Source organism: Chelonia mydas, chromosome 7 (assembly GCF_015237465.2).
Source record: "Chelonia mydas isolate rCheMyd1 chromosome 7, rCheMyd1.pri.v2, whole genome shotgun sequence".
Taxonomy (NCBI): Eukaryota; Metazoa; Chordata; order Testudines; family Cheloniidae; genus Chelonia; species Chelonia mydas.
In genome coordinates, this window is record NC_057853.1 from 67,384,056 (window position 1) to 67,407,837 (window position 23,782).

The following is a 23,782-nucleotide window of genomic DNA, read 5'->3' on the forward strand; positions in this document are numbered from 1 at the left end:
CATGGGGATGGCATTCTTATACTAGAGTGACACTTCCGATTGTGGCCCTGTTCAGAAATAATAAAGCCCTGTCCAAACATTTCAGAACTTTAATAAAGCTATTTTTTCCTGTTTGATTCCAGAAATGGCTGAAGGGTCCAGAGAATTTTTGTATATTCTCAACCAACTGGGACATCCCCAGAAATAAGGAGGGCGTTGCTTCTTGAAAATATGCAGTGGGAAATTACTTGCATAGTGTCCATTTGTTTGAGACAAAAATGCATGGTAAGAGAAGAGCTCTGATGTATATACCATTTATTGAAAAGAAGTCTATTTGAGCTCAGTATATTGCAGAGATTATTTAGATCTTTTCCTTTCTGTGTAAATTTTAGATGTTGGCTTTACTTTTTGTGATGGGTGTACTCCCTGCACTGACCCTAAGAGGGCAGAATTAGGCCAGGTGGGCCCAATCAGCCAGTTAAGCAGCCAATGAGGGAGATACCTGGGAGGAAGCTGACCTGTGAAGGAAGAGGAGGGGCCTTTATAAACCCCCAGAGCTCAGAGCAAAAAGGGGCTCAGGGAAAGGCAGCAAGGTGCAGGAAGGAATAGGCCTTGGCTGCTGTGTAGAGGGTCCTTGAGCCAGAACCCAGAGTAGAGGGTGGGCCCAGGTTCCCAGGCCAGCCACTGAAGGAATGGCACCTGGGGCTGTGAATGGGAGGAGTTCCTGAGACTGCTGGTGAGCAGGAACTTTGATGCACATCTCCCCCAGAAGGGGAAACCACAGAGTGACCTGGACGGAGGGCCAAGTCATGAAGAGGGCACTGCAGTTCCTGGAGCAAGAGAAGGGCCACAGAGGAAAAAGAGATGGAAGGGGCATTGGCTGTGCAGAGCTAATCCCCAGAACAGTCAGGAGTAGAGGCTCCCTGTCATGCTGATAAATTTAGTGAGATCCAGGTTATCCCCTGTATGACCCTGATCCACAGCCTGTCAATTTCCTTGGCCTTTTGATCACGCCTGGCATGTGCAGTTTGCACAGGCTTAAACTGTGAGCTATAAATTGCAAACACTTTTTCCAAGATGCCAAATATTTGAGAGGTCATATTACTGTATGTGCTTGGATTCTGTCCTGCAGTCTCTTAGGGCAGATCAGTTCCTCCTTCCATTTGTTTTGCATTTGTGGGAAATCCCTTTCTTGTACCTGGCCTTCCCTGTCACCAGCATTTCGAGATAAACTAAAATGTTGAAATGTTCTTTAGCAAAACTAAAACTGCTGTTTACTGGAATGCGACGTGGGTGAGAAACCGGATGTCATGTTACTCAATGCATACCATATAAATGGAGAGTTGAACTCTTATTAAAGCATTCCTGTGATGCTTCTGTAGAGCACCAGAAATTACAGAGTAAGTGACTGGATATCATCAATGCTATAACTTTTAATTCAGTCCTTTAATGATTAAGTTGCATTCAGCATGTAGCAAAATTTATATTTCGAGTTTATTTTAAAATATTATTTATGGAATATGATGTGACTCTCTGAATACTTCTACCATATATGAGGTTGAAATTTAATATAGCAGGTGGCATTGTATTAAATGAATTTGAGTAATGCATCTCTTGCTTATTATACAGATGATGTACTTCTAGGTTTGATTTTAACCGTTTCAGGGAAACCTGTCAGTGCTTAGCTAACCCTTTTCACGCTTGGGTGCAATGTATGTACAATAGAAGCAAGTTCTGGTATGTTTGTTAATTTCTTGGCTGCCAATTACTAAAATACTCCGCGTTTGTCAGCTGACTTTTAGTGCAGTGCCTTTCTGAACAAATCAAACCTTTGATCTTGTCTGATGTTTTTCTGTAACTTGGTATTTTGCAAAAAGGGAGAAATCCAGTATATTAACCATCAATTCCTGGATTTTAAGGCTTCAATTGTCACTTTATGGCCCAGCCTGTTTAAAGGGTAGTGGCTCAGCAGGAGATCCTTGAGGCCATTATGTTTTAACAGGCACAATTGATGCAAGATCACACGGTAACTATGGTCGCTGAGCTACCTTTGAATAGGGTGTAACATGTGCTCCTTAGGACCCTTTCTGCTGGCTGATGTGGGGGAAAGAGCCGTGATTTCCTAAATCCTCCAAAGCAGCCCCTGCCCACACCAACATTTGTGTGACCAGGACTGCAGTTGTGTCCTGAATTACAAGGACAGCAATCCTGTCCAGCCTGTGTGCCCACTTCCCCAGCACGCACAGTGCACCTGAGCAGGGCTCAACCTAGTTCACTCACTAGAAAAGCAGTTGCTCTGCTCACTTAAATCTTCAGAATTATTTCCTGCTCCAGGAAGTATATTCTGCACAGGAGAACCTCTCATCTACCTGGAGCCCCAATGGCTGCAGTGGGGAACCACATAGGTGCCCGTCCACATGGGATAAGGAACAGGATCATGGCCCAAGTGTTTGCAAACATTTAAATAGTGGATGGCATGATGGGACTTAAATTTAGTTCATTCTGATTTTGCATGGTGAATAATTTAACGAAGGACAAACTTAAAGTTTTATTAAGATCTGTCCAGAATTTAATAAAGTGTTTTCCATGAGCACTGATGCTTTATGTAAAATAATGATGAACCAGGATAACTGAACTCGAATGGAGGCATTGATCATTTCTTTGTTTAATCAGTTTGCACTACAAAATATAAATGGATTACATGGAGTCAAAATGCTCTTAGAGTAACTCTCTGATTTTTTTTTTTCAACAGGTCAGACGCCTGAACAATGCTGCTGCTTCCAACACTGATCACTTTTGCCCTGGGAATATCCCTGCTGAACACATCCACTGCAACTCCAAGCCAGGTTCAAAAATGGGATCTAAATGCATGTGCAGTAGTTGTATGTGGACCTGCTCAGAACGGGTTACCAGGCAGAGATGGAAGAGATGGGAAGGAAGGCCCTAAAGGAGAAAAAGGAAGTCAAGGTATAGAAGTATTTACTTTCTAATGTTATGCTTACTATTCACACATCTGTCTGGTATTTTTTTTCCAACTGTTTCTCATTAAAAAGATGCGTCCTACAAACCATTTAGCTCTGCAAAACTTGTACAAAAAGATGCAGCTAATCATATGGTATGTAAAACCTGAAGGTCCTTATGTTCCTACTGGTAATTACTGAAGGCTGGGATAGAGCTGACAGTATTGTTCATATTCAACATGAAACCTCTTATTGTATAGGACTGGATGCCTCTGGGGTAGACGAAGTGCTGTAGAACCTTTAATCTCTGGATCATCAATTTGATATCTGGCTTGGGTTGGTAGTGATTGAAAGTTGTTACTGCTAGACGTGGCGCAGAAACAGATTTTTAAAATGCAATTTTCCCCAGTTTAAAAAAAAATCAAAATATAAAAATAAATGTAGACTAGCTCTATGTTGGTTCAAAAAAAAAAACCTTTTGAAAATTGTCTAAATTTTCTTTCCCAAAAATATCCAGAAGTTTGAGGACGACAGAGGGTCAAACAAGGGGAAATATGCATGTTGAAACATTCAATTGGAGCTAGATTCACTTCAGTGAACCCTTGGACTTCAGTGGAACCACTCACATGGGTAAATACTCTTTTGGGTGAGAGTTCCCACAGTAAAATAAAGCAGAGAATTTGACTGTGGTATTTCTTTTCAGAGTAGCTTTATTTACCCTGCATATTTAAAATAACTTAGCTACAATAAAAACACTTTCCTTTCTACCTGCCCCTTACCTCAGAGCAAGATACTAAACTGGGAGGAGTGGTAGATACGCTGGTGATACTAAACTGGGAGGAGTGGTAGATACGCTGGAGGGGAGGGATAGGATACAGAAGGACCTAGACAAATTGGAGGTTTGGGCCAAAAGAAATCTGATGAGGTTCAATAAGGATAAGTGCAGGGTCCTGCACTTAGGATGGAAGAATTCAATGCACCGCTACAGACTAGGGACCGAATGGCTAGGCAGCAGTTCTGCGGAAAAGGACCTAGGGGTGACAGTGGACGAGAAGCTGGATATGAGTCAGCAGTGTGCCCTTGTTGCCAAGAAGGCCAATGGCATTTTGGGATGTATAAGTAGGGGCATAGCGAGCAGATCGAGGGACGTGATCGTTCCCCTCTATTCGACACTGGTGAGGCCTCATCTGGAGTACTGTGTCCAGTTTTGGGCCCCACACTACAAGAAGGATGTGGATAAATTGGAGAGAGTCCAGCGAAGGGCAACAAAAATGATTAGGGGTCTAGAGCACATGACTTATGAGGAGAGGCTGAGGGAGCTGGGATTGTTTAGTCTGCAGAAGAGAAGAATGAGGGGGGATTTGATAGCTGCTTTCAACTACCTGAAAGGGGGTTCCAAAGAGGATGGCTCTAGACTGTTCTCAATGGTAGCAGATGACAGAACGAGGAGTAATGGTCTCAAGTTGCAATGGGGGAGGTTTAGATTGGATATTAGGAAAAACTTTTTCACTAAGAGGGTGGTGAAACACTGGAATGCGTTACCTAGGGAGGTGGTAGAATCTCCTTCCTTAGAGGTTTTTAAGGTCAGGCTTGACAAAGCCCTGGCTGGGATGATTTAACTGGGAATTGGTCCTGATTCGAGCAGGGGGTTGGACTAGATGACCTTCTGGGGTCCCTTCCAACCCTGATATTCTATGATTCTATGAAGTCTGTTTAGCAAGAGCTCCATCAAGATATGTTGTAGGGTATTACTCTGTAGTTTGCACAATTACTTAATTCCTAATATAAATCCCAGAATACACGCTAGAAAAAAAACCTGGCTTTACAAACTAACAAAGGTTTCCCATATAGAGGTTTACATTGAAGGATTACTTTCTCATTCAATAATATTGCATTTGGTTACAAATTATAAAAAGGGAGTTAATTAATTTACAATAGGTACCTAAAAGAACCTGTCATATTATTCATTGTGAATAATGTATCTGAACAATTTAGTCTTTATTCCTTTTTGTACGTTGTCTACAAACAGTTCATCATTTTTGTACATTAGCTCATTCTTTGCAATTGCTCGCTGAACAGTTTTGTGAAGTTTTATTTGCAGACTCGTCTTTGAGTATTTGGTATTATTTTGCATGGCTTGTTTATTCCTGCAAGTCCCCTGGTTTTCTTTTCCAAACAGAAATCACCCTTACTCCCCTCTTTTTGTCCACAAATTATCCTTGAACATTCTGAATTGTTTACTGAATCTACTGTGTGAATAATGAAAAGAGCTGTCCAAAGTAGTCCAAGGAGCCTTTCCATTGTGAATGCTCTTGCAAATATATATTCATGGTGGTATTTGGAATGGTTTTGCTCTCCTCTTCCATTTTTGTGAATAAAAACACAAATTTCATGAATACATAAATAAAAGTGGGCACAGATTGGTGTGTGTTATGTTCAAGAATATTAAACCAATAATTCCTCATTATATTTGCTCAGGTCTACACCACTGATTAATTAAACACACAGAATATTCTCTTCCTTGATTCACACAATATTGATTTCTGTTACATATCTTCACTCTTGCTCCAGGAGCAGTCTTTTCAACATGTGTCTTCCATTTGCTATCACAATTATTTTAATCCAGAATAAATCATTAAACCATCTTGACATGTTGGAAGAGGTGGACAGTTAATGAACTGATACTAACATTGCAATCCAATCACGACCATAGCAACTCACTAGACTTTATATTTTATTATTAGATTACAAGGAGCAGGTTCTTACCTGATTTACACCCTGATGAATTGCAAGCAGAACTTGGCCCTAATTTAACAAACCTTATCCTGTTCATCCGCAAATCTCTTGCAGCTCACTCACTTTTTTCTTTTTTAAATCTATTATTTTTCTTTTGACCCAATGCTAGGATTACAAGGATTAAAGGGGTCACAAGGTCCTCCAGGAAAGATGGGCCCTGCTGGATTAGTAGGAGGGAACGGCTCACCAGGAGAAAAAGGCACAAAAGGGGATATTGGAGCTAGAGGTAAGAGCTATGATTATTTTGATTGGGGAGGTTAATGTGATCACTAGCTACTAACCATCTGGAAAAAGCTTAAAAGAACTGGAATTAAGCAGAACTAAAAGTAAGCATGTTTACTCCAACTAAATTAATCTTAACGGTGGACCTTCAAGTACCTATGATACATGATCTAAGGGTTTATAACTACTGTTATTGGGATAAAAACTGAACAAAAGTAAATTTAGGTTAAATATGCAAATATATGTATGTATACAATATTGGAACAATCGTATACAGCCCTAGGGGACAGAGAAAATCTCCTGATAGTACAGATGAGCCTACACCATCAAGTGTGGATGTAGGGCTTAGTTTGGGCCTAACAGCAAAACTGTGTAAAGACCAGTGGCTTAGCTTCACAGGAGTTTGAACAAAGCATTTATCTAGCCTTGATCCTTGTACCTTTTCATCCAAAAATATTTTACTTTGAATTTCAACCAGTTTTGTAACAAAACTGCAAATTTCACATGATTTTGAAACAAAACTATAAATGAGGCTAGGGCATGTTCATTCGGTACTAATCTAGGTGCATGTGAAATTTATTGAACTTTTCAGTGAACCTGGTCTTAGTTTTGCGTTCATCTTCATAGAGGCTATCAAATGAGTTTCATATTGTTTAACTGCAAACACTTCATATGTGTCCTACCAAACAGGGCTTTCCTATTTTTAGTTTATAACATTTTAAAAAATGAATAAAAATTACTTTGCATACTCAGAATTCAGATGAACAGAACTTTTTAAAACAGATTTTAACTTTGTCAGAATTCTCTAATTTCAAACAGAACTCCCTTTCCCTTTGGATTTTGCGCCAAAAAGAGTAATCTAATTTTCATTATTGAATTGACTGCTGATGGTATGTTATCACATTCCAGGTTAGCAAGTTGCAACCTGTTCAGCTCAATTTGTTGCTCACACACAAAGTTGCAACCAGTCAGGCATTATTTTAAAAAAAGGATCTTTCCAAGCAGGGACAGTAGTTTTAATAGGGTTATAATGTAAACAAACATGTCATGTATTTCCTTTTCACCCTGTTTCATCAGGATTGCAAGGAGTGCCAGGTTTGAAGGGTAACCCAGGCAATGCGGGCCCTTCTGGGCCAAAGGGGGATAGGGGTTCACCAGGTGAAAAAGGAGTAAAAGGGGAGAGAGGTAAGTGGTGTCATTAGACTGTACTGCACACTTCAGTGATTGTTTCCAATCAAATAGTGCTGAATTTGAAAATAGATCATTGTGGGTTGGACGTGTGCAATTTTCGTTAATGTTCTCTAATTTCTATATGGTGTGGGAATTATACAATTGAATCATCTGGCTTTGATGGGATAGTTTGATGACTGTGCACCAAAAAGTAGTTGGAATTTTCCCTGATATTTATAATCTATTACATGATGGTGCTAGATTTCAAAATCCACACACTCCTTAAGTCTCCCTGTGCATTCACTCAGAGTCTATCATCAAGTAACTGGCAAAGCCCAGAATTATTCCCACTGGGAGACTCACTGTAATAAAAAACACCTGATAATAAAATTGCTGGTTTTGTACTTCTCATTCCCTTCATCACTCCCTAGGCCTGCCAGGAACTACAGGTTCGAAGGGACAGCCAGGAATCGCAGGCTTCCCTGGGCCAAAAGGGGACAAAGGTTCAGTCGGTGAAAAGGGAGCAAAAGGAGACAAAGGAGACAGAGGTAAGTGATGTAGACAGGCTTGAATTCTGCATTGCAAAGACTGCTTCCAATTTAACAATTTCTCGGCTGCTGCAAATTGCCACAGCTCTGTTGCCTCCATTTGCACCAGCCGAGAACTTGTCCCATTGACTTAGGAGATAGTGAAGGACACAAGTTGAAAGGGTTCAAGATTCCATTTAGTTAAATACACAGCCAAAGGCTGTACACGTATCTGAAGCATAACCAAATCTTCTTTGTCCTAGAAATCAGGAATCAGCTCTTGGGGAAAAACAGCCTCTCTAATGAAATTCATGGAAATTCTTAGTTCTAACCTATTGAAAACTACTGAGTGAATAGCTTGCTTTTTTTTCCCAAAATTTCAGTGTTTCTATGTTTAACCAGTGCCAGTTAGAGCTTATCTACACATGAAAATTGGCCAGCATAATAATAGTGGAATAAATATATAGCACTGTAGCTATGTTGGTCAATTTCCCTGCGTACACAAGCCCTTACGGTAGTTAGGAGTACAAAAATAAGCATTCCCGGAAAGTTAAACTAACTTTCCTGACAGTAAACAAGTCCTTAATTTGAGTTCAAATAAGGACATATCTTATCTAAACTAGTGTCACCACCCCACAGTACATGAATTGCTAAATCTTAACAGAACCTCTGTTTGTATTTACCTGCAATCTCTATGTGATGTCAGAATTATTTAAGTCTAAATAAAATTGCCTTGTCTTTGATAAGAGAGTCTAGTATTCCTAAGTAACCTGATATTCATCATTTAAACTTAATGGGTATTAGATGGTGGAGTTACATCTACCATTATTAGATGCACTCTTCACGTTTTACTCCGCAATTGTTGCTCAGGCAGAGCATCATCAAGCAAATGGCAAAGTGCATATAGGTCATTACTGTAATTATAATTCTTAATAGTGATATAGTGCTTTGCATTTTCAAAACGCTTTACAAATATTAATCAGTTCTGAAGGCATGTCACCCTCTGGGGTGATTATCCATATTTTACAAATGAAGAAATTGGGGCACGGCCGGTGGAAGTTGTAATTTGTCCAAGATTAACAGCAAGTTTCCATTAGAGCTTTTATTAGAACTCAGGGATCCCTGGATCTCAGCCCCGTGTTCAGATAAATAAAATATGTGAGGGCATGGTTATCCATTTATTACAGCGGTAGACTGCGTGTCAGGACACCTGGGTTCTATACCTAGCCCTGCTACTGTTTCACTAAGTGGCTTTGGCCAATATGACATCTCTGGGTCTCAGTTACTTCATTTGCAAAATGGGTATACTACTACTTAGTTCAAAGATGGCATCAAGGCTAAATTGATGGATTGTTGGTAAAATATTATGAGATTTTTAGAGGAAAGACGGTGTGTAAATGCCCGTTATTTTATAGATGAAATCAGAAAACTACCTGCAGATTAACTTGTTCTTTTTGTATCTGTTTCACTTGTTCTAACAATAGGGTTACAAGGAAGCTCAGGTTTACAGGGCCCCAAAGGGCAAATTGGTTCTTCTGGGCTAAAAGGTGATAAAGGTTCAGTAGGTGAAAAAGGAACAAGGGGAGACAGTGGACTATCAGGTAAGTAGAGCAATGGGTTTGTTTGTTTGCTGGGGAAGGGATTTTAAGGGTTTTCTCTGTTGCTGTGTGCTAATGAATTTTGGACCACTTTCTGTCCCACATGCACAAGAGGGCTCAAGTAAGCTCCATCTGGGGAAAAAATAAGTATATTCAATTTACATGTGCATAATTTACATTATGTAAAATTGGTTCACCTGCAAAATGAAAGACATTGCCTAAATATAAAGATCAAAATATGACTATGAAATATAAGATTAATCAGTAGTATTTTATAAATTATATATCAGTCATTTGTTTCATGGATAGAATCCTGGTCCTACTGAAGCCAATGACAAAACTCCTATTTACATAATGGAGCCAAGATTTCAAATCATAAAAATATCTCTTTCCACATCACAGAGTAGTAAACCCATTCTAGTGATTACAAAATCTTCCTATGTATGATGAATTTATATTTTCAAAGATAATTTAAAAAATAACTGCTTCCTTTCTCGCTCTTTTCTGCCTCTGAAAAAATACCTCAAAATTTTCATGAGGAATCCAGTATATTTGTGGATATAGCTCGCTGTAGAATATTTTAATCTTTAGATTGAAGAGGGAGGGTCAAGGAGCTTCTTACTTTAGAACAAATGATAAAACACTTCACTAGAGCTTAACTATCCATTATTTTCTACGTCTCTAACACAGACATTAACCCCAGGGTGGGTGTTGGATATCGCTTTTGGTAGCTTGCTAAAATGAGATTATACTGAGAGTAATGAGAGAATCAAAATATTGCACTATCCCAGGATGCAGACTATCTTTTACAGAGTGTTTGCACCTGTGTATGTAAATTATCTAGATAAATAGATTGAGATCTAAATAATACTTTGTATGTAGATAAAGTAAAACCAGCGTGTCCAAGTAACAATTTGTGAACCAGTCCCTAGGGTACTATTTAGAAGTACCCTCCCCCCCACATCCGCCCTTCTACAACTTCAAAACACCGTTCTCCAACTCCACCTAATTGTTTACAGAATGCAAAATGACACATCTCAGTGATATAGTAGCAGTGGGGAAAGCATTTTTAGCATTATGTAGACCAGGAAGACCAGTCTGGGCACTCAGGGCATGTCTACACTTACCAGTAGATTGGCACTGCTGCAAGAGTCGATGCAGTGAGTGTCGATTTAGCAGGTCTGGTGAAGACATGCTAAATCGATGGGAGAGCACTCCCATTGATTTGTGTACTTCACCTCCCTGAGAAGCTTAAGGGAAGTCGACGTTGACACAATGCAGTGTAGCCACTGCAGTAAGCGGATCTAACTACGTTGCCTTCAGTTATGTCAATAACGTAACCGAAGGCAACATAAAGTTAGATCAATTTACTATGGCAGTGTAGACCAGCCCTCAGAAAGTGATATATCTACAGACTTAGGTCCCCAAGCACTGTATGTGTGGATAGTATAATGATGTTTAGTCCAGGCCTGTCCTTAAACAGAAGGAGTAAGTAGAACTGATGCAATCTTTCCTTCCAGTTATGGATAAACACATCCACACATCCTGTGTAATTCTTATCACATAAAAAAGCTAGGCAATCCAGGTTTAGATCTATAACCTGAACATATAGAGGTTTAGATCATAATCAAGTCATCTAGAGTAGAAACTACAGGTCTGCTGTTATTTGTCTATATTGCTTATTAGTTGTAACATTAAGATTAATGCAACTTTCTGTATTCAGAAATCAATCTCCTTAAAAGACAAGTAAGTACTTTGGAAGGGCAGCTGAGAGCTCTGCAAAGCAGCTTCTCCAAGTACAAAAAAGGTAAGATGATGCTGTAATACGATGGTGCCTTTCAACACAATTTTAGCTCTGATCCCCTTTAAGTCTTCTGATTTGTAGTCTGATGCATTTAAATAATGCCTCAGACTTATGTGATGCTTTATAAAATATGGAGCAGAGCACTTTCTCTGCCCCAAAGACAATACAGAGGCCCAATCCAATGAGGGATGAATTCTCTGGAGTGATCCCAAATACCCTCTGATCTCACTGAATCCAGTTACAGGCACGGAGCATCTCTCAGTAAGCACTAGTCTCCTCACAGGATCAGGAAAAGGACTGTTCTTCTCATAAAAGTTGTGCCACTTCAATTAAACTGGTGAAAACTCCTGTGTGAACACTCTCAAATTGATTATACAATGGATTATATCAATTTAAGCTTAAATCATCAAGGAATCAAATAGAGCTGACTAAGCCGGCTTTAAATCAAATGAATGTCTACACAGGGCTTTGTGCTTGTTTAACTAAACTGGTTTAAAAGTACACCTTTAGTTAAACTGGTACATCTTTGTATATAGGCCAGGCCTAATACCAAGGTAATTAATAGAGTTGCTCAGAAATATTCCAGTGAAACCTTCTTTTATTGGAGTTTGCTCATTCATTGAAATAAAAAACTTTTTACTTTTCAATGAAGTTCTGATAGAACCAAACCTGCCTAGTTTCCTGCCAGCTCACCCACCTGACTCCTCAGCAAACCCGCTGGTGGAGTCACACGGAGTTGGGAGCTTGGAAGCCCTTGGAGTCCTGACTGCCAAGCTCATGGCTCCTCGCCAGCCTGGATTCCCATGGTGGGCTGCCCTGAAACTGCAGAGTGTAGGGCTTCCAGAGCTCAAGGGCAGCCCTCTAGGCTGAGTACCTCCTGAGCCTGGACTCCATTCCCCTTTGGGGGGAATTTGGAAATTTTGAGGTTTTGTTCTGAATCAGAGTGAAGCCAAAATTTGAAATAATGAAATCCTCTGGGAAACCTTTCTCTGTCCAGCTCTAGTAATTAACTCCAAAAACTAGAATCCTCTGCAAATCATGTGTTTGCTAATTGTATCCACCAGTGTGTGTTTGGCTAGCCTGAGACCATTTAAACCAGCAGTTTTTCTTTGAGTTCTATGTGTAGTCCACACCTCAGATGTGCTTCATGTGCCTGAGACCTGAAAATCTTGTCAGTAATGTCTGTTGAGCTGTGTCTGTGCTCTGGAGCTCCTCGTGCTCCATAGCAAGACAAAAAGGGGCAATTCAGACTGACCCGCCTCTCCAGTTCCTTCTTCCCACTGCATGGCCAGAGTGGAGTTCTCTGTGTCTGATGATATCTTTGCACAGTCTGTAAATATAATTGTATAGAGTTGTTAGTCTGGCATTTTTAGTAGTCTCTTTATAGTTAGTGTAGATTAGTTTTCCCTGCCTTGGGGACCCTTCCTCTTTCTCCCCTTTCAGAGAAGGGCTATGCCTAGAGTTCTGGAGTTTAACAAGTGTCTATCCTGCGCGCTCTCTTTCTTGGTCAGTGATGAGCCCCAGTGCAGCCTTGACTCATAGATAGGGCCCTACCAAATTCACGGTCCATTTTAGTCAATTTTATGTCATAGCATTTAAAAAATCATAAATTCCATGATTTCAGGTATTTAAATCTGAAATGTCAAGGTGTTGTACTTGTAGGGATCCTGACCCACAAAGGAGTTGTGGGGGGGTCGCAAGGTTATTGGGGGGGTGGTACTGCTGCCCTTACTTCTGCGCTGCTGCAGGCAGCAGCGCTGCCGTCAGAGCCGGGCAGCTGGAGAGTGGTGGCTGCTGGCCGGGAGCCCATCTCCGAGAGCCGCTGCCGGTAAGTAAGGATGGCAAGGTATGGTATTGGCACCCTTCTGCACTGCTGCCTGCAGAGCTGGGCCCCCAGGCAGCAGCTGCCACTCTCCAGCCACCCAGCTCTGAAGGCAGCAGCGCAGAAATAAGGATGGCACGGTATGGCATTGCCACCCTTACTTCTGCGCTGGTGCTGGCGGGGCGCTGCCTTCAGAGCTGGGCACCCGGCCACCAGCCGCTGCTCTCTAGCCACCCAGCTCTGAAGGCAGCATCAAAGTAAGGGTGGCAATGCTACAGCCCCCCTAAATTAGCGTTGTCACCCCCCTGCAACTCCCTTTTGGGTCAGGCCCACCAATTTGAGAAACACTGGTCTCCCCTGTGAAATCTGTATAGTACAGGGTAAAAGCACACAAACCACCAGATTTCATGGGGGGAGACTAGATTTCACGGTCTGTGCTGCATTTTTCATAACTGTGAATTTGGTAGGACCCTACTCATAGATTTTAAGGCCAGAAGGGATCATCAGGATCATCTAGTCTGACCTCCTGCACATTGCAGGCCACAGAAACTCACCCACTCCTGAAATAGACCCGTAACATCTGGCTGCATTACTGAAGTCCTCAACTCATGATTTAAAGACTTCAAGTTACAGAGAATCTGCCACTTACTCTAGTTTAAACCTGTAAGTGACCCATGCCCCATGCTGCAGAGAAAGGGGGGAAAAACCCAAGGTCTCTGCCAATGTGATCTGGGGAAAAATTCCTTTCTAACCCCAAATATGGTGATCAGTTAGACCCTGAGCATGTGAGCAAGACCCACCTGGGAAAGAATTCTCTGTAGTGACTCAGAACCCTCCCCTTCTAGTGTCCCATCACCAGCCATTGGAGATATTTTCTGCCAGCAGTCAGAGGTCAGCTATATGCCATTAAAGGCAGTCTCAGCATACCATCCCCTCCATAAACTTATCAAGCTCAGTTTTGAATCAATTAGGGGTTTTTTGGCCCCACTGCTCCCCTTGGAAGGCTGTTCCAGAACTTCACTTCTCTGATTCTTAGAAACCTTTGTCTAATTTCAAGCCTTACCTTGTTGATGGCCAGTTTATATACATTTGTTCTTGTGTCCACATTGGCACTTAACTTAAATAACTCCTCTCATTTCCTGGTATTTATCCCTCTGATGTATTTATAGAGTGCCATCATATTTCCCCTCAGCCATTGTTTGGTTTGGCTGAACAAGCCAAGCGCTTTGATTCTTCTCTCCACTCATCTGATCATCCGACTAATCCATCTTTGCACCTTTTCCAGTTTGAATTAATCTTTCTTAACCATAGGAGTCCAGAACTGCACACAGTATTCCAGATGAGGTCTCACCAGTGCCTTATATAAGGGTAGTAACGCTTGCCTGTCCCTACTGGAAATACCTTGCCTGATGCATCCTAGAACTGCTTTAGCCTTTTTCAAGGCTGAATCACATTGACGGCTCATACTGGCTTAGGGAGACTCATCTCCACCAAGCACAGTATCTGCAGCTCCTTCCCTTCCTGAACCTGAGATAGATGAGAGTTTTGACTCAGGAAGTACCTCATGGAGAAAGCCATGAGACCCTAATCAGAACCAGGCAGACTCCCCCCACCCCCATATGTTGGCCTCAGTCCACGAGCAGTTCCTCTCTAATCATGAGCTCCAGAATAGAGGCTAAAACTGTAAAGTCCAAAGACCCATTATCTAGGGCCTTTCATGAGAATAAGGGGCACTCTCACCAACACTTGACCAGATCCCCTTCCAGATCTGGTCCCATAGGAAGGAGTCTCTCCCTGACTCCTTCTAAATTAGGTGAGTCCTTGTACTCAGGTCCTAAAGACTTAGGGTCCATCTAAACCTGCTGACTACAAGGGTAAGACACGCATAGGCAAGGATCTGTCTGTACCAACTTGAGCTCTGACTAATAAGCTGCAAGATCGGCACCTGCTGGCACCCAGCTGGCCCAGGCAATTCTGGTTTCTGGACCTCCAGCAAATGTCAGTCCATCCTTTCATTAGCATTCAGCCCTTCCCAGATCTGCTAACTCAGGAGAATGGTGGGATCAGACATCCCAGCTTGGCCTCTCTTCACCTCGTGGCCTGGTATTTGTATGGGTGCTGGACCTAGAACATTGTTCTTCGGAGACTTTTCAAACGGTTCTTAATCACAATTGAAAAGACTCCATCAGAAATGTTCTCTAGCTAAATTGAGGCATTTCTCTACCTTGGCACAACAAAACTAGTTGTGGCCAGAGACAGTAGGTGTTTTTGCATTTTTAACTACCTCCTAACTCTCAAGGCATCAGGCCTTTTCCATTAGCTATCTGCAAGCCCACCTAGCATCAGTCAATATCTTCCACCCTTGGGGAGAGAGCTACTCTGTTCTCTGCCATGTACATTGGCCAGAATGGACAGTCTCTATGCAAAAGAATAAATGGACACAAATCAGACGTCAAGAATTATAACATTCAAAAACCAGTCGGAGAGCACTTCAACCTCTCTGGACACTCAATAACAGACATAAAAGTGACAATTCTTCAAGAAAAAAACTTCAAAAACAGACTCCAAAGAGAAACTGCAGAACTGGGATTAATTTACAAACTGGACACCATCAAATTAGGCCTGAATAAAGACTGGGAGTGGATGAGTCACTACAAGAACTAAAAAAAACGAACCTCCCTATGCTAATTTGCCCCTACTGTTATTCACACCTTCTTGTTAACTGTTTGAAATAAGTCACCCTGATTACCACTACAAAAGTGATTTTTCATCCTGTTGATAATAGCCCACTTTAATTGATTTGTCTCGACCGTCCACTGGGTAAGGCAACTCCCATTTTTTCATGTATTGCTATATATATCTTCCTACTGTATTTTCCACTCCATGCATCTGATGAAGTGGTTTTAGCCCACGAAAGCTTATGCCCAAATAAATGTGTTAGTCTATAAGGTGCCACAAGTACTCCTTGTTGTTTTTTTAGATTCCTGAAGAGTCTCACTAGGACCCTCCGAGGTAGTGAATCTGACACCACTGTGGGACCTCAGTCTTGTTCTCTTGGTACTTACTAGGCCACCCTTTGAACCACTGACCAAATGATCAGTGTGTTTCACTACCTGCCCTCTTTCCTGTCTCCTTTGGATCATGATTGGATTCTCAGTAGAGGAGAAAGTGGAGAAGCAATCAGTACACACCTCCCCTTAAACCCTTGCTACTGAATACAAGGAACTCCAGGGCACAACAGTACCAATGGACACGTCTTGCAGGATTTTTCCGGTCTCAGAGTCATGGTGCACATGTGGAATACAGATAGGGACCACACCTCTTGAAGAACCTCCCGTTACAGGTAGATAATCTCCATTTCTGAAACAGAAGTCCATGCAGCGGCTCCTGCTGGTTTGTAGAGAGTTGACTCGTCACATGGTGCTGGCTCCTCCTTTTTATTTCCAGCTGCTAAACCACATTCAGAACAGCAAAATAGGCATAAAACACTTGCCTAATGTTAACAATTGCTGTAGCTGGTGCAAGGATTTTCTGCTGTCACATAGGAGTGGAGGAGGCCCATGTTACTAATAATGACAGGGAGGCGGTGTGAGCTATTACAAATGGGAGAATCGGTGTCCACAAGATAACTTCTATACTAACATCTGGCCCACCCAGCAAAAAATATTTGAGAAACTTAGCAGAAATAAAGAGGAAAACTGTCCTCTGGGCTTGCAAGGGTGTGGGGAGATTATAAAAGAGCTGTGTGATAACATTTGTCTGGAAAATTAAATCGATGTATTGTGGCCTTATGCCAGGTGCGTGTGTGTGCGCGCGCAAGCTTAAAAAGGGAGGAGTCGTAGAGGGACTACTTCTTCACCAGTGCATTTTCAGTCCTTTCACCAATGAATGCAAAGCTTGTGGGTTGTCATGGTGGAAGCAGGAGTTTAGCATGATGTGTTACTGTCCTGAAGTGATATTAATTTGTGATAATGCCATTTTAACAGCAAGAGCAATCAAGATGTTACATTTAATAATGAAAGCTGAATGTCGGAACACTGTCCAAGACAAATTATAGCACTCTGATGTTCTGATATGTGCCTTAGGCTTGATTTACACTGATGCCTAAGACTGTGCATCATCAAGTGCATACAAACCCTTGCAGAGCACCACTGGCCCAGAAGCATGTCTATGTGCTTTCAGCTCTGCAGAGAAGATGCTATATTACAGGCTGTAAAAGTTTTCAGTGCTTTCTTCCTGTCTTCTGAAGAGCTACTGAGACAGCAGTGTGCTCCATGATTTGTATGCAGTGGCTGCTAAATACTGCACTTATCATGCTGACTTACTTTTTTGTGTGGTCTTTTATTGTAGGATGCTCTCCTAGTTAGATGTGACAAGTTAAAAACATAGCCAGAGTATTTAACAGATGCTTTTCATATATCTTGTCATGAATACATCCCAGGATAGTGTTGGGGAAACCTCCAAAGGTTCAGAGTTCAGTTCTGATAAACACCTAAAACCTGAATGTGTAGCCAAACATCTCAAGTCTGCATAAGCTGGATTGGAAATCTCACCATAGCAGGCTTCAAGCAATTCCAGTGCTGGCAAACCAGGTCAAATTTTGGTCCTGTCTGGAAATACTGTGAGAATAATTTTTCATTGTCACATTTAAGTATTTCCAATGGTAGTTCTGCCAGAAATCCTGAAGAAATAGCCTTTATCACCATATTGTGGCAAAGTTCCAGTTCTGATAGAAACTTGAAGATATAAAAGGAAACATAAAGGCATCAGGGTGAGATGCTGAAATATCTAGACGTTAATGGGATATTAAGGGGGAGAATGTCAGGGAGAGATGGGTGGAGGTCTTCTGGTTATAACAGAAGTGAGCTGAGCTGGAAAAACAGATGGGGATTTGCAGCAAGCCCTAAATATCAGAACGGATAGAAGCTAATTCAGACCAAGAGGTGAGGAGTGAATTCCAAAATCTTCGGCCTCTCACAGAAAATGCCTCTCTTTGAATATTTCAGTGGTTCTAGGATCAGACCCTTAGGAATAGAATCTGTGGGCTTGGGGTTGGGATGAAAGGGGGTTTAGTCTGTAATTTAGCGTGTAGCAATAATGATCACTAGTGATGGTAGTGATTTAGTGATGGACTCCATGATTCAGATCATCAGCTGGTGTAAAGTGATATAACTCCATTGAAATCAATGGACTTTAACTGATTTCTGCCACCTGGCCCCATAAATCTGTTGACTTCACAAAATCATACTTAGCTAGTGGTCTAATGTGGAGATATCTCTTTGTTTTCTAGTTATAATGTTCCCGAATGGTAGAATTGTTGGTGAAAAGATATTCATGACCAGTGGCTATGAAGGCAACTTTGACAATCTGAAACAAAGATGTTCCCAAGCTGGAGGCCAGCTTGCTTCTCCTCAGAATGCCGCCGAGAATGCTGCCATCCAGCAGATAGTTGTTTTGTACAACAAATTAGTGTTTCTTGGGATAAATGATATTCAGACAGAGGGTCGTTTCAAGTATCTAAATGGAGAAAACATTGTGTATTCCAACTGGCAAACAGGGGAACCAAATAACGACAAAGGCATTGAGGACTGTGTAGAAGTCTATTCAAGCGGAAAGTGGAATGACAAACCCTGTGGAGAGAAACGGCTAATTGTGTGTGAATTTTAAACCACCTGTCACATTGCCTTTGCTTCACTTGATGGAAGTGACACATTCTGTAGTGTGTTAGTATCAAATATCTATCATTTTTAATGGGGCTTTGCAGGTATATAGGATTTCAAAGTTTAAAACAAAATCATCAGATTCTGCTTTTTGTGCTAAACAATGTTAGTTCAAGTAGAAAGCAGTTTTCCTTCATGTACGGAGTCTGATAAAATCCAAATGAGCAGATGCAACCCCATGCAGAAGGATACATTGATGGATTAGTCTCCTAGGAAATACAAGACAGACTTGACATTGTTCTGATTGGCCACAAGAGGTCACCTGTATGCCTGACGAACATGCTTGGCAGTGCATTCTCTTGCTTGCTTAACATTTATAATTTATTTTTCTATTACTGTACTCCAGAGACATCCCATACTAGGTCAGAGTTCAATTGTGCAAGGAGCTGTACAAACACTAGGAAGACATAGCCCCAAAGAGCTTATATTTGACTTTAAGAAGTATTCTGTGCTTCTCTACTTGGAATTATTTAAGGACATATATCTTTGTTAAAACCTGGATCTGTTTGTTGAAATGCCTAGTGACCTGGAAGAATATAAGCCACCGCATTTTTTGTACTGTTGTTCGTTGCTTGATTTTTTGTCAGTGAAATATTGTATGCACTGTACTTTCAGGTGTGAAGAGTTTACATGGAATTAGATGACAGACTGCATGAATTTCCCCAAATAGTCTCAGATCACAAAGAACTTCATTAAAATCAGTTTAATTAGAAACAAAGAAAATCTTCTCAAAACAAAAAGAATGATATGAAAGGAGGAAGGTGCTTAAATGACCCCATTACTGTAGTATTTGAGCTCCAATAACCTCTGTCCTGTCTGAGAGACTCCCTTTGATATCTTCATAAGACTCTTCCTTTTCCCAGGACAGACAGACTGGATTGCCTTCTGCTGTCCCAACACCCAACTGTACATCAAATTCTGCTTTTACACATTTGAAGAGGACTGTGTTTCTCAAATTATGTTGCAATGCAAAAAGCTGCATGTAGAATTCAACTGACTTAATAGGTATAAATAGCTCATGACTTCTCAGGCCAAATAGAACTCCATGAATGTCTTTTCTGGCTAATGTGGTTAGTCTGAAGTCAAAGTCAGTATCTCACTGCGTCCTACACGTAGAGATAATATCTGTTTCTCAATAGTTCCCTCTATATAAAATAGAAATTATTGACAGATGAAGCTGCATTTGTCACAGTTCTACTTAGTAGAAAGAATCTTTTTTTAAAATCTTAAAATATCCAATAAAAAGAAGAGATTAAAAGTTGTATAGAGCATAAACTCTATCCTGAGCTTTTAGGCTAAGCATGTACCTGTGGCACATCAGTAAGTTGTCATATAGGGAGCTGAATATGATTACTTAGAGTACACTGTCCGAGATGTGTCCTTCCACCTTTACTGGAATTTCTGAGGCAGGTCCTACCAGGTCTTTAGGCAGCTCCTTTTCTGGGGTAGTCCACTGCTTCAAGTAGATTAACCTTGCAGCAGTAGTTCTTCAGTCGGGACGCAGTACACTCCTTCACTGGTCACCTCTGGTGTTTCCTTGATTCACTCAACCTTGTAGGAGCTTTCAAATGAAGTCTCCCGTGTTCCTGAATTGAGGACATTGTGATGCTCTGTATCTCGGGGGAGCACCTTACACCCCCATGTTCATCTTTATAAAATGATTGTGTTGTATCCAATGCAAAGTTTGTCATGTTGGGTGTCTTCAGAAGGCTCATAATGCACTGAGCATGGTTGTTGTAGTGATTGTTATAGTGATATAGTAATTGTTACAGTAATGTTATAGTAAGTTTATAGGTTATAATTCCATGTATATAGTTATGAGGCTAAAAATGTATCCTCATGGCTTAAAGCAAGCCCATGCAAAAACTCTCCAAGAACAGAGATGCAGTTCACATCTTGTCAGGGCACGGGTGGGACAAACCCAGCCCAGCCTCACAGGAACAATGGACAGTGGCTTAGGCATCAACAAAAGAATCTGTTAGATCCTCAAGAGAGGGAGTCCCCCCTTCTTTTGGGCAGTTTGGGACTGTGATAAGGTAATGCTCGTTTGACTCTGAAGGAGTGGGGGCAAAGCCAGGAGGAAAGAAAGGACATGATAAAAGGGAGAGACATTTTGCCATGCTCTCTCTCTTCCACTTACAGCTACAGACACCACCACCAGCAAGCGACTGAAACACTGATCAAAGGGGAGAGCCTGACTGAAAAGTAACCAGCCAGCCTGTGGTGAGAAGCATCTAAGTTTGTAAGGACATTGAAAGTGTTAAGATCAGCTTAGAATGCGTTTTGCTTTTATTTCATTTGACCAAATCTGACTTGTTATGCTTTGACTTGTAATCACTTAAAATCTATCTTTTAGTTAATAAATCTGTTTGTTTTACCTGAAGCAGTGCGTTTGCTTTGCAGTGTGTCAGAGGCTCCCCTTGGGATAACAGGCCTGGTATATATCAATTTCTTTGTTAAATTGACGAATTTATGTAAGCTTGCAGCATCCAGCGGGCGTAACTGGACACTGCAAGACGGAGGTTCCTAGGGTTATGTCTGGGACCGGAGATACTGGCTAGTGTCATTCGCTTGCAAGTAGATGGGAGCAGCTTACGTGCCAGAGGCTGTGCATGAACAGCCCAGGAATGGGGGCTCTCACAGCAGAGCAGGGTAAGGCTGGCTCCCAGAGTCAAGGCGTGGAGTGGCCTTGCAGATCACTGGTCCAGACAACACCAAAGGGGAACATCACAGTACGTCTTCTAACTTTATGCCCAATTTCCCCACATTTCAAACAGATCAGAGGATTGTTGTCACCAGTCAGAGGTGGTCTTCTCTGCCTTTCTGGGGGCATAGCCACATGATTTTCAAATGTTGGAGTAGGCTATGTGGGATGGCTACCTCCCTTTTCTCTAGGGGTAACTCCTTCTCCTGGATTTTTGGGAGCTACTGCTTTGGCCTTCAATTCAGGGTCCTTCTTCACTGCCTCTCTATTCTCTTCTTCTCTGATTTCCTTAAATAGGGCCAGGAAGGCGGGTGGGTCCTCCAACCTCTTCACATGTAGGTTGAGGAGTACGACGTCAACAAAGAGTGCCCCTGAACACCTGTGTAATTTGGGCTTGGTTCACCCTCTCTAGCTGGATACCCTTCTTCAGAGTTACTCTCACAAGTAACTGCTGAAATCTCATCAGGAACTTGGGCCTTTTTTCTTCCTGATGTCATTTAAGATCCCTGAACCAGCAGTAGAGGTCCTCACTACTCTGTGGTTCCGTATGTGCTCTCTAAGGCCACTAGGTAATGTACATGGCACCAGAGTTGCTGGTTCTGAGGATCCTATGGCTTTCTGCTATCCTCTCTCCCCGTCTTTTCTCCATTGCCACTTTGGGACCACCTCGGTGGCCTGGTCCATCCAACTTTCAAAATCCTCATCATCCAAAAGCGTGAGCTACTTCTCTGAAAATATCCTTAGTCTCTTACCATGGCGAGTGAGTCACGCTTCTTCACAAGTTATCCCACGAGCTGGCCCCAGCTGTCAGTCATGGGTGAAAGAGGAACACTCCCTGTTTCAAATCTTTCTGTGCTAGGAAAGACTGTAGCTTTGGCACTAAAATCTGCAGGTGCAGGGCTCACAGGCACAACACTCACCACCTCCTAAATCGTTGTCCCCCAGGATGTTGATCCTTCAGCTGCTATTAGCTTCCTTGGTATTCTGGTGGCATCCAGCACTCCTGAGCGCTGTATCAGGGCACTGCTGCTCTTTGCTTACATTTCTGGTGAATCACCTGTTCACTATGAGTCTCCCCCAAGCTTTCTCAGCATGAGAACACTTAGTCTGGCCATCCGTAAGGTTACTGGGGATTCTTGTTACCATAAAGGACTGGCTCTAAGTGGCTTCCTTTGCTCATCTTGCATCTCAGCTTGGCCCCTCTAGGTGGCACTGAACTCATTGCTAACAGGTTGAGTAAGAACTTGTGAACTGACTGGGCTTGATTGCCCCCATCTGTAACCACTCTCCAAAGGTGTGTCTTAATCCTCCTCCCTTTTCTCTCCCTGGGGCTTGGTGTCACTAATATTTGTAATGACTTCTCCCATCTCATCATGCAAGTTGGGTTCTGGATTTTTTTTCTTGGTACCTTGTGACTCCACTGACAGTGATGCTTCACCATGTCAGACATACAGGGGTCCTGCCCTTGAGAAAGCGGTGATATTCAGGGATCCTAGAAAGAACAAAATTATCGGAATTTATGTTTTTACAGAGAATCTTTAGTTTTTAAATTTTGTGAAAAAATAAAAACATCTATTAACTAAAATTTTTACTGAAAGTACCGGTGTCGCTTATTCAATGCGCGCAACCTCCCCATCTTGTGGTTGATTTTTGAATGCACTTTAAATTTACGTAGCTGAATATACTCCAATAAACTGCTTCCGGCATATAGAGGTTATTCAGTGGCATATAGGGGTTCATGTATTAATGCATCTCAAATTTCACTTCAGCCTCCAGACATGAGTAATTAAAGTTATAAACAAATGCTGAAAACTTTAAAAATCACCCCTAAAAAACATGTCACTGAGTTTGGCAAGGACAAATTTACGCTGATGGTAATGTGCTGTTCTGTACTGTATGCAGCAAGGCTGTAGATTATGTTTGAAGGCAGACAATTGTAGAACACATGGAAAGCGCTAAACGTAAACTGAATGAAAAGAAACAAAAACAAGAGAAACGGGTTAAGTTCAACTAATAACTATTAAACATTTATAAATAAGCCATTTCCCCACATCCTAACACTCTGAATTTCCTCCAGCCCCAGCTCCCCACAGCATACTCCCAATGTGGGTGGTATGGCCCGGGATGCTTGTCCCAAGTTGGAGTGTTGCAATGCTGTGGCATTGGCTGGCGTAAACAAAAGATACCTCATTTTATCTTCACCCCCGGATAGGCAGGGTCTTCTCCTGCCTCCACCTAGGCTCCCTGGTTGCTGATTTGGAATCCTCCTGGGGTCTCAGCTGGATCTTGGTAGCCAGTGCCAGGTCTGATCTCTCTCTCTCTCTCTGAGTGCTAGTCACAGGGGTGCAGTGCTGAAGCCACCTGATCCCTATAGCCAGAGTATCTAAAGAAACATCAACCCCTTTGAGCAGGGGGCTAGGAGTTTATCAGGGCCTCCCCATCTTTGCTGTCTCTCTCCCAGCTTCCAAACTCAAAACGCT

General features: G+C 41.8%; 1 protein-coding gene across 2 annotated transcripts in view; it reads left to right on the plus strand.

The window, feature by feature from the left end:
• The window catches only part of LOC102939808 (pulmonary surfactant-associated protein D), a 29,587-nt gene extending 9,750 nt beyond the window's left edge, over window positions 1-19,837 (plus strand). The window contains exons 2-9 of one of the 2 annotated variants that reach the window (XM_043550875.1): window positions 123-264; window positions 2,732-2,946; window positions 5,845-5,961; window positions 7,035-7,142; window positions 7,559-7,675; window positions 9,139-9,255; window positions 10,976-11,059; window positions 18,169-19,837. In XM_043550875.1, coding sequence (XP_043406810.1) covers window positions 2,748-2,946; window positions 5,845-5,961; window positions 7,035-7,142; window positions 7,559-7,675; window positions 9,139-9,255; window positions 10,976-11,059; window positions 18,169-18,545 — 1,119 coding nt within the window. In that variant the 5' untranslated portion in view covers window positions 123-264; window positions 2,732-2,747 and the 3' untranslated portion in view covers window positions 18,546-19,837. Of the gene's footprint in view, window positions 1-122; window positions 265-1,322; window positions 1,380-2,731; window positions 2,947-5,844; window positions 5,962-7,034; window positions 7,143-7,558; window positions 7,676-9,138; window positions 9,256-10,975; window positions 11,060-18,168 lie in introns of those variants that run through there. The other variant, XM_043550876.1, reaches the window with a different exon arrangement.
• The last annotated feature ends 3,945 nt before the right edge of the window (window positions 19,838-23,782 follow it).